Here is a 14368-nt window from a genome sequence, read left to right on the forward strand (position 1 = left end):
AATCTTCAAGAGGTATGAATGTTTGAAGCGGCACTGGGAAAATAATATTGAGAATGGTGGATGAATAGCTATCAGAGCAGCACACACAAGAGAGCATGCCTTCACTAAGCCAAGCAGTTTTATTTTGCTCTTAACTCAACTGTGTACTTGCACTTTGATGCATTTTCTTCAAAATCTAATGGATTTGTCCTTGGGTCATACCACACGTGTGCATCAAGATTCGCTGAAATTGGTTCAGTAGTTTTTGCATAATGCTGCTCATAAATCCAAAATAAACTAAGAAATATTTGCTATTTACTTAACATTGTGATTATTTTCAAAGTACAGTACTGCTGCATAGTTGTATTTTCATGTACTTTATCCAAGATAGTACTAATTCATCCTTGGGTCATACTAACATGGCTACCATGTTTGGTCAAAATCTTAAATATAGTTTTTGTATAAAGTTGCACACAAACAAATAAATAAATGCGATCGGGGTGAATACATACCCTTTGCAAAATCTTTAATTTTTGCAAAGGCAATTACACTCAACCCTCATTGCAACGCACCTCCCTTTAACACATTTCAGTTAAGAGGAACAAAATCTATAGTATTGAATGTTTGTAAAACAGAAAGTTAATTTGTTGATAAAACTTTAAAGTGGTATAAGCGATAAACGTCTGACGAGGAGTTTGATGTTGGACCATCAACTATGAATGACCTAAAGATACAGAATGACAGCTATTGAAGTTCTATGCTGAAAACAATGAGCAAAAGTTAATAAAAAGTATTGAAATCATAACATAGAAGGAAAATGCACGTAAGACATGATAGAGTTTGTGACTGGTGATGTATTTATCTTCTTTTAAGTCATAATTATATGAGCATGGTAAGCAATAAACAATTTCAATTGGATTTTTACTGATGTAAAATGAGTGATCGACACGAGAATATTATGGTGAAAATAATCTTTACTCTATGGGATATCACAGGCACCATCGACAATTCAGCACCTCCTTAATCCGGGAATAATTGTGGGGACCAATCGATTAATTTTGCTATTGCTTTAGTTCCTTTAAATTATCCATAAGAAAACACCTAAACCCCCGACCATTAGAAATCTCTCATCAATTGCCAATATAAGATAAACTAAGTAAATAAATTAACTCCTTTTGAGTTAATTCACAACTCTGCTCAAAGAACGTTAATTCATATGTAAGGTCTGGTGGCTGATACAACACTCTATTGCCTAATAACAAACTGAAAATGGCAATAAAGGCATTTCTTTTTATCACACACTAAGATTATATATTGCCTTTTCAACAATTTTCTTTGCTTAGTCAATACAACGTAACTGAATTGCTTAAAAAATATCTAAGTCGTAACAAATATGTTTACCAACAAATTTTCATAGTTATTCACGACCAAATTTCTAATTCTCTTTAACCTGACTTTACAGTAGTATTTCCTCACAGAACTCAGTTAATTTGGATTTTTATTTCTTTGTGTTTACCTGAATTCCCCTTTTGGTTTAGAATTGGAAATTATCTACATTCTTATGTATACAATTGCTTACGTCCTTCTACCGGGTAGTTGTTAGTGAAGTTACTGCCGTAAATCTGATTGTATTCGTTGCTACTGTCAGAATGTATGTTATTTCTAACCGGTTGGATTAATAATATATTGAAGAGAAATAGAAGTTCTCATTAAACATAACAAAAAAGGAATGCTGTGTGTTATAAATTAACATGCGAAATAGTACAGAAAGTAACTTGGAGGCGGATTAAAACAAAACCATTATGTTTGCCATTTTGGTAATTTTAATTTTTCAATATCCAATTTATTTGTCAATCATACCTTACTGTAGAATCAAACAAATGGATAAATAAGATATAACTACACCCTGAGGACAATTATTGGTGTTTTCTGGTAGCATGGTTGAGGCGCTATTTATTAATCCCCCCCCTCCACATTTTTTTACCCAGGTGCTGCTTTGTGCTCTTTTACCTTTTACTGCCATCTGTTTGTTTACAAATTAATTGCAAACAGTAGTAATGAAAATAAAGCCATTAATTATATCTAAAATCTCCTTGTATATCACGAAATAACAATAATGTCTGGTGTCTTGAAATTACAAAAGTAAAGAAAAAAAGTTATGTAGTGATTAGTTTATTTACAAAATTTGAAGATGATTAAAGCACAACAAAAATCAACCGCAAAGAGTAACATACTTTGTATGCAAACCTACTCCAAAAGTTTTTAGATGATGAAATCAATAAGAATACTTTATGACACAATTTTCATCAGAATGTTATAAAACATTTGTGAACCCGTCAGTTATTGAAACAGTTGTGACTCAATAGTTAACTGATTTATTATCATCAGACCCATTAATTAGCATTTGCCTAGTATGTTACATACACTGCATAAATATGTAAATATAAAAATATGGAGAGGGGTTTGCTCCCTCCTCTCCCCTAAGGATCAAGAGTGAGGGGGAGGAGCTAGTACGGAGCTCTTTCCCCCTAATATGGATAATTTGAAATAATTTGTATTTTCAATAACTCTAGAAACCTGAAAAGAAATCAGTGGAAGCTGGCATATAGCTATAAAAATTTTAATGGTGTCAACTATCCGCATTCAGGTCGTTACCAGTGGTAGCGGGGACAAGTACATTCTTTACTTTAATTGTAGCCGAGACTTTCTCTCTGTCTTTCATTGTCTCTCCTCGCGTGTGCATCTCCCATTCGGTCCTCTTTTTGCAGAATCACATTGTGATGTAAAAAAACCTGAAGAGTAAGATCTTGCTTTTTGCTGGTTCACTCTTTGCGTATTCGGTCGTTCGTATTACAGAAAAGCGTATAAAATATGTAAAAAAACAAACACGTGGTTTCGCGATAATTACTTTTCACGCTAAAGTATTCAAAGTAACCGTACAAAGCAGAATAGGCCAACGTCATAGCTAACACGTGTAAACTATTCAGTGATAAACACTTAGTTATAGTAATTCTAATACAGTAATAAAAAATTATTAAAAGAAGTCTATATATACATTATGTTTAAGTAATATTTGATTTATATGTAATTTATAAAGCCGATGAAAAATATAAACATGCATTAAAGTTAAGAAAAATCTAAAGATTATGAAATTAGATTACTTTTATTTAATTATGTAAGCTTGAATAATGTTTTATTAGAATAGTTATTTCAATGAAGAAAAATTAGAATTGATATAGAATTATCAGTAACTCTTATTTCTTAACAAAAAAATTATTTTTTTTTTAATAAATCTTTTTAGAATTACCATCATTGATGAAATTAAATGTGTTTAAATTATAATTATCTCAAGCTTTGATAATGTGTGCTATAGTATACTGTTGAGGACTTGAAGCAAACGATACTAATTTTTACCCTATCGGTCCCCTCTCTTATAAACCACTCACAGCTGTCAATGGTGGAGAGCCTTTTCTCCCTTTCCGACTGAAAACTATGTTCTTTTGTTATGCTATGTTTAAAGAGATTTATTTTAATAAAAAAATGAAAAATTTTCATTAAGAAATAAGAAGGATAAAAGGAAAAGCATTTTTCTCTGAAACAAACAAAATGACATGACCTGCTTAGGCCAGGAATCAATGATATTGCATGGAGAATTTCATTTCTACATTTAATATAAATTCTATGAATAATTTACACAGGCTTAAATGTATTTACTTTTTCATTCTATTTACTATTTAAACTAAAATGCTTGTATTAATTCAATATGCAAGAAGGAACCAAATATTATTAAAAGAAAATAAGCTGAAGATTAAAATTTAATGTAGAGATGTTAATTTACATACATGTAACAAGGATTTTGAGAGAGAGATTGATTGATTTGAAGTTTTCTGGCATCCTGACATCGAAGGTCATTGATGCCGATATCGTTTATTATAAATAAAGATTAAAAGAACATTCATTTAAAACCAGAGAAGTAAATATGTTATAAAAGTTGAATAGCATTAAGAAGACCTGCTTCTGATATAAATTTGAAAATGCCACTAGCATTGTACAACACATCATGTCCAAGGATCTTGGCCAGGATGAGCCTGCCATCCTCACCTCGAGCCTCAAACAGATATCTATTTCTCAAGTTATTATAATTGGAAGTACAGGGTGGTTTTAGAAGAGGTAGGGGTTGTATAAATCAGATTTTTACAGTTAGGCAGATATGCGAGAAATATTTAGCAAAAGGTAAGGAGGTGTATGTTGCGTTTATGGATCTGGAGAAAGCATATGATAGAGTTGATAGGGAAGCAATGTGGAATGTGATGAGGTTATATGGAGTTGGTGGAAGGTTGTTGCAAGCAGTGAAAAGTTTCTACAAAGGTAGTAAAGCATGTGTTAGAATAGGAAATGAAGTGAGTGATTGGTTTCCGGTGAGAGTGGGCCTGAGACAGGGATGTGTGATGTCGCCGTGGTTGTTTAACTTGTATGTTGATGGAGTGGTGAGAGAGGTGAATGCTCGAGTGCTTGGACGAGGATTAAAACTGGTAGGCGAGAATGACCATGAATGGGAGGTAAATCAGTTGTTGTTTGCGGATGATACTGTACTGGTAGCAGACACAGAAGAGAAGCTTGACCGAATAGTGACAGAATTTGGAAGGGTGTGTGAGAGAAGGAAGTTGAGAGTTAATGTGGGTAAGAGTAAGGTTATGAGATGTACGAGAAGGGAAGGTGGTGCAAGGTTGAATGTCATGTTGAATGGAGAGTTACTTGAGGAGGTGGATCAGTTTAAGTACTTGGGGTCTGTTGTTGCAGCAAATGGTGGAGTGGAAGCAGATGTACGTCAGAGTGAATGAAGGTTGCAAAGTGTTAGGGGCAGTTAAGGGAGTAGTAAAAAATAGAGGGTTGGGCATGAATGTAAAGAGAGTTCTATATGAGAAAGTGATTGTACCAACTGTGATGTATGGATCGGAGTTGTGGGGAATGAAAGTGATGGAGAGACAGAAATTGAATGTGTTTGAGATGAAGTGTCTAAGGAGTATGGCTGGTGTATCTCGAGTAGATAGGGTTAGGAACGAAGTGGTGAGGGAGAGAACGGGTGTAAGAAATGAGTTAGCGGCTAGAGTGGATATGAATGTGTTGAGGTGGTTTGGCCATGTTGAGAGAATGGAAAATGGTTGTCTGCTAAAGAAGGTGATGAATGCAAGAGTGGATGGGAGAAGTACAAGAGGAAGGCCAAGGTTTGGGTGGATGGATGGTGTGAAGAAAGCTATGGGTGATAGGATAGATGTGAGAGAGGCAATAGAGCGTGCTAGAAATAGGAATGAATGGCGAGCGATTGTGACGCAGTTCCGGTAGGCCTGCTGCTTCCTCCGGTGCCTTAGATGACCGCGGAGGTAGCAGCAGTAGGGGATTCAGCATTATGAAGCTTCATCTGTGGTGGATAATGTGGGAGGTTGGGCTGTGGCACCCTAGCAGTACCAGCTGAACTCGGTTGAGTCCCTGGTTAGGCTGAAGGAACGTAGAGAGTAGAGGTCCCCTTTTTGTTTTGTTTCTTTGTTGATGTCGGCTACCCCCCAAAATTGGGGGAAGTGCCTTTGGTATATGTATGTATGTATTATAATTGGGGCATTCGATCAACAAATGCCTCACTGTTAAAGGTACCAAACAGTCGTCGCAATACGGTTGGTGTTGTCCCTTCAGAAGAAACTCGTGTGTCAACCGTGTATGACCAATGCGGAGACGACAAAGAGACGTCTCCTACTTTCGGGGCATTGTGTTATATCTCCAAGGAGATATGACATTTGTGACCTCTCTCATCTTATTACCATCTAGACCATCCCTGTGCTGTTGCCAACTATGACAAAACCAATTCATGATGTAAGAAATCATTAAAGGGAATAAGATACCTTCTTGGTAGCAACTCAGATGCAGCATTCTTCGCCAGTAAATCCACCTTTTCATTCCCAGACACTCCTACATGTGCTGGAACCCAACAAAATTGAACCATTATACCTCTCAGACCAATAATAAAAAACCATTCTAAAATCTTTAAAATTAGAGGGTTACTAGAATTAAAAACTTCTACAGCCTGAAGGACACTCCTTGCATCACTAAAAATGGTAAAATTACCCTCCTTCACCAACGCTATTTTCTCAATAGCGGTTAGTATGCCATACAGTTCGGCAGTAAATATGAAAGCTGTTAGAGGAAGTGCACCTCTACAATTAAAATCCTTACTATGTACTCCAAATCCAACGCCAGCATCAGATTTGGAGCCATCAGTATATATAAAAGTCAATCCATTATGTTCTGCAACATGTTCCATAAAAAGAGACTTGGACTCTTATTCTCCTTAACTCCAATAAAATATTTACAAAAGGATACCTCTGGTAACTTTGGAGGCGTTGATGATACCTTAAATGGAAGTACCATACTTCTAATTATATTCAGACTGTTTAATAATTGTTTCACCTGAAAGCCATAAGGTTGAGGAGATTTAGGGTGCAACTCAAAGTATGATGTGTGTCTTACAAGGCTTGCAGTCTGAAAAGCTAAAGAGTTAGGGAGTCTTTGTAACCTAAACCAATACCGAACAATAGAAGACTTTCGGTAAAGGTCTAGAGGCAACTCCCCAGCATCAACAAGGAGACTTGTAATAGGCGAAGTTCTAAACTCTCCTGTGGACAATCTAATACCAGCATGATGTATTGAATCTAACATCTCTAATCGGGTTGGGGTGGCTGAAGAGTATATTTCACATCCATAACTAATTTTGGAAAAAATCAAGGCCTTGTATAATTTTAAAATAGTATTGCGGTCTGCCCCCATGATGTATGGGACAATACTTTTAAAAGATTCAGAGCCTCAAGACATTCAGCTTTCAACGCTTTTAAGTGAGACACCCACGTAAGCCTACAATCAAATATTAAATCTAAAAATTTAGCTTCACTTACACATGTTATGTGTTGACCTTTAATGTATATATCCGGGTCTGGGTGTACTCCCCGAATACGACAGAAATGGACAATAGTAGTTTTACTTGTAGAGAACTTAAATCCATTCATATCGGCCCACTGGATAATTTTGTCAATAGAGAATTTTATTTTTCGCTCAACCATTGCCATTCTAGTTCCAGCAAATGATATTGAGAGATCATCCACAAATGATGTTGAGAGAACATCCTGTGGAATGACTGAGGATAACCCATTAATTGCTAGTGCAAACAGGGTTTGACACAGCACACTACCCTGAGGAACTCCTTCCTGGCATTTACTCTCTGATAGTATCCCCCACTCTCACTTGAAAAACTCTATGTGAAAGAAATGACTGAATAAATAGTGGTAGTTCTCCTTTTAATCCTAATTCATGAATTCTTTTAAGTATACCATATCTTCTTATGGTATCATATGCCTTTTCAAGGTAAAAAAAAAGACTGTCACATGGTGCTGTTTGGAAGCAAACGCTTCACATATAGAGGACTCAAGTCGTATCAACACATCAGTCGTTGAGTGCATTTTACTAAATCCACATTGAATCAGTAATAAAATACACTTCTTTTCAAGGTACCAAATCAGTCTTGCATTGACCATCTTCTCCATGATTTTACATAAACAAGATGTCAATACAATAGGTTGGTAGTTTGCTGCTAAAAACTTGTCCTTACCAGGTTTTAAAAAGGCTAAAATAATGGATAGTTCCCAAACACTTGGATAACTATGATCACCCCATATTCTATCAATAATGCTTAAAATAAATAACTTTGTATTAAAATGTTGCATATGGAATTCCATCGGGTCCAGGGGCTGTATTGTTACAATTTGTAAGAGTGGAATCAAATTTCTTTTTCAGTAAAATGAGAATTATGTGACTCTTCACTTCCTGTTACAAAATTTAACATTTTATTTTCCTCGTTGCTCCTATAATGGTGACCAGGAGCTCCTTCACACTTGCTGGATACATTTGAAAAATGTTCAGCCAGGGCATTGCTGACATCATTTGCTTCAGTCACATACTGACCATTCACCTTCAACACTGGTGGTGAGTTCTGGGTAAATTTGCTGTCAATCTTTTTTATTTTCCTCCACACAGCAGATGGTGGTGTTCTACTGTTAATGGAGGAAACAAAAGACACTCATGACTGGCACCTAGATTCCTTCATGGCACGACAGAACTGTGCTCTACATTTCTTGTATATAATCAAATTGCCCTCAGTGCGGTGTCTGCGCAGTTGAGTTAAAGACCTTCTTGTGGCTCTGTGCAGGGCAGTTAGTTCTGAAGACCACCAGGGGATTGGTCATCGTTTAAACAACCCTGTTGTCTTGGGAATTTAATTAACTCCTGCTGTATGAAGGGTTCCATTCAGTAAGTCTATGGCATTATCAATATTTTCAAACTGTTCTGCATTTCCTTCAATTTCACTTTGCTTACGAAATCAGTGAGATCAGCGGTTGACGATCGGCAATTGCTAGCGATTGGCATTGACAATCGGCAACTGACGAGCTAGCGATCGGTGATCGGGTGTTAATGATTGACAAAATTGTAATCACTGCTCTGATGATCGCTGAACTAGAATTGGCGATCAGCATGGCGACGATTGGCGAAGTGACGATCAGTGATTGTCAGCGATCTTCAGATAAGTTGGCGCTTTACAAACTGGAGGATCAACTTCCCTTTAAGGAACAGAACTTCCTCTCGCGATCATGATCGTCTCGCTCGTGAATGTGATTATGATAACGAACACATCTCGATCGCCAGCGTCTCGCACAAGGACGTGTGCATCTCGCATGGGGGCGTGAGCATCTTGCATGGGAGCGTGAGCGTCTCGCATGGGAGTGTGAGCGTCTCACACAAGCGTGTGAGCGTCTAGCTTGCGATAGTGAGCATGTAATTCGTGATCGTGAGCATGTAGTTCATGATCGTGAGCGTCTAGCTCATGATCGTGAGCGTCCAGAGCTTGTGACCGTGAGCGTCCAGAGCTTGTGACCGTGAGCGTCTAGTTCGTGAGTGTCTAGATCGTGATCGTGAGTGTCTAGATCGTGATCGTGATCGTGAGCGTGTAGCTCGTGATCGTGAGTGTGTAGCTCGTGAGCGTGTAGCTCGTGATCGTGAGCGTGTAGCTCGTGATCGTGAGCGTGTAGCTCGTGATCAAGAGCATGTAGCCCAGCCACCCCATACCTACCCACCATAGGGGTTAGGTAGGGTTGCCACCTCGCACTTTTAATCTAATGGCTGCCTTCCAGCTCTGTTGAAAGTGTATCCACATAAATAATGGAAGGTTTGTTAGTATGGGAACAATAAACATTTTAACCTAAGTACTTCCCATGCTACTGTGAAAGTCAGAACTGTAATGGTGTCACATGCTGTGTTAACAAGATCAAAATAAAACAACCAAAAACAAAATGAATATCAAAACATCTAATACATTAAAACTATTGCTAAGAATATTGGAAAACAAGTCAAGAACTTAATCAACTATGTTGCTTAACTTAAAAGTTGATGTAGGAGCTTAAAAACACAATCAAATACGAGCACATAGAAAATTTGCTCGACTTGGTTAACAACGAATAAAAAGAAGCTGAGTGAGAGGCAAGTGCCCAGGAGTCATTGTCTCCAGTATTAATATTGGTTCTCAGTGATGACATGTAATCAGTTTGCAGACAAACTCAACATTGACAACACTGTGATGGGTTCAATAGAGCCTAAACCCTGGGGCACCCTTATACTAATGGAATACGCGCTTTGCACAACCCTAGATAGAAGCAGGATGCAGCAAGCCCAAGAGCTCCAACAGGGAAAAATAGCACAGTGAGGAAAGCAAATAAAGAAAAACTATATATGAAAAGTAATGAACAAAGAATATAAAATATCTTAAGATCAGTAATAACATTAAAATAGATATATCATATACAAACTATGAAGAGACTCATGGAAACATCATCATCATTATTATTATTATTATTATTATTATTATTATTATTATTATTGTTGTTGTTTTTGTTGTTACTAGCTAAGCTACAACCCTAATGGGAAAAGCAAGATGCTATAAGCCCAAAGGCTCCAACAGGGAAAGTAGCCCAGTGAGGAAAGGAAATAAGGAAATAAATATAATAGTGCGCCTGAGTGTGCCCTCAAGCAAGAGAACTCTAACCTAAGACAGTGGAGGACCATGATGCAGAGGCTATGGCACTACACATGACTATAGACAAAATTATTTGATTTTTGGAGTGTCCTAAAAAAGCTGTTTACCATAGCCAAAGAGTTAAAAAACATAAAGAGATTCACTCTAAGTTTGAACTTCTGAAGTTCCACCAATTTAACTGCTTGATTAGGAAGATCCCCCCACAATCTGGTGACAGCTTCTATAAAACTTCTGTGTAGTATTGAGCTTTATGATGGAGAAGGCAAGACTATTAGAACTACAGTAATTGCATACCTAGTACTACATACATCATTATTAAATGGAGGAGATTAACCAACCCAATGAGTCAAGCTCAACTCTTACTGACAGAGCAGTACTGCATACAGGTTGGTACAGTCTGTGTGTTCTAGCTTTTAACAGAAAAGTCTTTGGAAACCACACTCCAAAATGAGTTATTAAATGATCACTTATTTTATATAGATTTATACCCTAACTTTCAACCTCAGAGAGAGAGAGAGAGAGAGAGAGAGAGAGAGAGAGAGAGAGAGAGAGAGAGAGAGAGAGAGAGAGAGAGACTAATTCATTCCAGGACCTACAGAAGCACCACATTAAAAATTTGTATTTCTTCATACAAAATAAGAACTTTTATAAAACAATGTAACTTTTATGCTTGTTATGGGAATGATAAAACAAATACTGTCACAGCATTTCTTTATTTCACTTTTAACTTTATCATCAATTTTATATTTGTTAATAAAGAAATGGAGTTTTAGTCTCAATTTTTAAATCAAAAGTAATTAATGTAAGCACAACAAAACTTCATAATTGTGAAATGTAAAATGTAATGCTGATGAAAAGAGCAGCCGGGAGGAAAAAAAATTATCAAATTTAAGGATTCTTCATATTTCCAATAACAGTACTGTATACAGTATCAAAATAGTATCTATAAAACTGAAAAGATATTTTTCAATTAGATACTGTAGAGCTAATTCAGCTGAGTAAGAATAAAAATGTTATAACTCTTAAAATCAAGTGCATTTTCCAAATAAATACAATAGTAGTCTTCTTCAGTCATATTCACAGATTGTTTACAAGTTTACACATTCCAAATAAAACTTGAAATAAATTAAGTTGTAACATATGGAATCCTTCATTCTAAATCAATGAACACAGAGGTCTGCATTAATTGATAACAGTAATACTATTAAGACATATACAGCTGACAGTAAAGGAACACTGAAACTACAGTGGCTTTACTGTCTAAGCATGAAAATTAGTTGCCTCCTTTCTACTCAAGAAAATATTTATAAGAAAATAAATATAGGCAATATTTACCTTTGTTAGTCCAACATTTCTTGTATAAGTGCTAAATTCCTTCTTCTCTGGGTTGACAATTGACTCTTCAATCACGTTAACATTTCTAGCATTTATAAATCGTTCCCCCCACTTTGGCATTCGGTTTGTTTTTGTTAACAACCGCTTTGAGTGAAGACAATTTCCAACCACCTTTCGTACAACAGTGTCCTCTGAGAGGACATGAGTGCTGTAAAATCAAATATATTTAGTTCTTACATACTAAAAGTTAAGGAAAAATTAAGTGATGAAATAATGTTTATGTTATTGAACTATAAGAATATTTTCTTCCCTATAAATAAGTTGAACACTCAACCCTTTTGAGCTACTTCAAATAATCTAAGTGCCAATGTTTGAAAAACTACCAAATGCAATTTCTTTTTCAATGAAATTACCGGAAAAGGCTCGCAAAAGGGGAGGGAATTATCAAAAACTGATAAGAGATCCCATGAAAAGTCTGTGATGCATTATCTCAACATAGCAGTAAAAAGTTGGGCAAATCCAAAGAGGTACTAAGGAATCTAAGGCACAATGAAAACAAGGATACTAAAGGTTGACTACATTTAATCACTGAGAAAGAAATCCTCCATTCCTAAAGAATAATTTCACTTTAGGCGGGAGGTGGTTCTTTTGAAGTATTCATTTAGACCAGGAGTCAAAAGTTAATTGCATGACATATTGCACATGTTTGGATACACTGAGATGGAGAGCAAGATAAAAAGTTTGGTTTATGATAAACAAAATTTAAAGCATAATTTGTACTGCTCTTAGCAACACAAACCTTTAAAGTAAGGAATGGCCACTGAAATCATTAACAAGGTAGTTAACGACAGGTGGAGAGTGTGGGCGAGTAGCCCAGCCATCTCTCCTGAGAAATATTTTTCACTTTTGACCTTTGGCTCGGGACTGAGAAGGGTGGTTGAGGTCAGAAGTTTAACTTTAAAACACTCATGTTTGTGTTATGTACAGGTAGGAAAAATACAAATTACTTTTATAATCACATAATTCTACAATTTTCAAGTACTGTACTTTGTACTTTTCATAACTATACAAACCTAAGTCTTTTAATGAAAGTACAGTATTGAATGACTTTAGCGAAGCTGTTATGGCTGTTAAAAATCTAACAAGGTACTTATAATTACCAGTGGGTGGCGAGTAAGCCTGTCTAACCGTCAGTCAGCTAGGCAGTAAATATAACAAATTTGGAAGTAATTTGTATTTCTCTAGCTATAAATACAAGGAGCTCTTGGGAGTATTTATTTCGGCAAAGTTGAAACTAGCCGATAAAGCTTTTCAGCAAGGTGTAACTACCCTTTGATAGTTAGCGGGGGTGGGGGGTAGGCTAGCCCTGCTCACACCAGAACTAGCAACTAACTGTCACTTTTGCAATTACAGCAGAACTTTCCAGGAGTAGGTGTTGGCGAAACCAGTATGTGTAAAGTGCTCCAGGTTTGTATTAGCTAGGAATACAAATGACTTCCAAATTTGTTATTTGTTCCAGCGCAACATACAAACCTTCCTCTCTTTACTTACGAGGCTCATCTTTATGTGGGTGGAAATCCTCAACTAACTGGCTGGTTACTAACTTGGAGTGGCATATTGTGCTTTGTACAAACTGTTTGTGAGGGACCTTGACACCTCATTATCCTTGTAGAATGACAGCCTGGACAATTAGTGCACGAAATAGAGAATTTCTGTGATTAGTATAGATAAGCATGCAGCTGGCCTAAGACTATTGCTAAATCTAAACATTGCCCAACTGCACCTTGCTTGGAGGACGGGGACATAATAAATATATACATAACATATATCAGGTTGCAAAAAGGGCATGGTACTCACCCGCAGATAAATGACGTAAGCTGTGCAGAGTTCCTCGGATGTTGTGCCCCGAGAGAGGGGAGGATGAAGTAGGAAGTAGCCCCTCACACATTCACCTTAGACTTACTCGTGGGTAACGTCTGCACTTGACCATCTGCTACTTATCCTACAAGGGAGCTGAGGTGTATTAAACCACATTTTGAGCAGCCACCACAGGACTTATTGAGAATGTGTCTAGGCTCCTGTAGTTAGGTCTAGCAGGTGGTGGACGGCGAACATTGTTTGACGTTTCCACACGCCACCCTACAGCACCTGCATCACAAGAGATTCTTTTTGAATGGCAGGGAGGTACTCAGTCCCCTGACACCTTGTACACGGGGGAATCGATCATCAGTAGAGAGGTTATATGCAAGTGCGCTCTCTGTAACCTGATCCACGATTTTCCTCCTGGTTCTCCACGTGCTAACAAAGAGCCTGTATAGCTGCAGATGGGCTCCCCTCATTCTTTGGAGATATAAGCACAGTGCCCTCACAGGGTATAGTAGCAACTGATCAGGATGATTTGTTACACACCAGAGACTCAATCCGAAAGGGCCCGAATCTAGGATCCGCTACAGACGGATTTTGTGTCCTAGCTTAGCTACAAACTCAGGGACAAAACCGAGTGTGACTTGCCCACATCCCTTTGAATGGGCGATGTCGTAGGGTATATAATACAAGTATTATAGTTTAGTTCCCAGACATGGGACAACAGATATATACGAGGAGACAGCTTAGTCCTCGGAAAAGTCACCGCGTCCGAAACTCCTCTTTTTCTCTTCAGAGGGGTAGACGCAGCCAAGGATTTGTGGCCCAATTCAGAGAGAACAGGCTTGAAGGCCTGCGTAACCGCTCTGACTAGTGCCCCAAACCAAGACTGCTGGCTGACGGCTGTGCTGTCAGACACTACCTCTGGAAGAACAGGGATCGACCGATCCCTGGGAGAGTTTCCATAGGGGGGTTCGCCTGAAAAGAAAAGGAAGAAGAAATGTACCTAGACTTCCCTACCGCACCCAGATCCAAAGATCGTTGGCGCGTTGGAGAGCGCTGGCG

General features: G+C 37.5%; 1 protein-coding gene across 2 annotated transcripts in view; it reads right to left on the reverse strand.

Annotated features, from left to right (window-relative positions):
* Positions 1 to 14368, reverse strand: part of prel (preli-like) — a 202342-nt gene that overhangs the window by 117696 nt on the left and 70278 nt on the right. For both annotated transcript variants that reach the window (XM_068388400.1, XM_068388401.1), the window contains exon 3: positions 11441 to 11648. In XM_068388400.1, the coding sequence (XP_068244501.1) occupies positions 11441 to 11648 (208 nt within the window). The remainder of the gene's footprint in view (positions 1 to 11440; positions 11649 to 14368) is intronic.

Source organism: Palaemon carinicauda, chromosome 15, assembly GCF_036898095.1.
Source record: "Palaemon carinicauda isolate YSFRI2023 chromosome 15, ASM3689809v2, whole genome shotgun sequence".
Classification (NCBI taxonomy): Eukaryota; Metazoa; Arthropoda; class Malacostraca; order Decapoda; family Palaemonidae; genus Palaemon; species Palaemon carinicauda.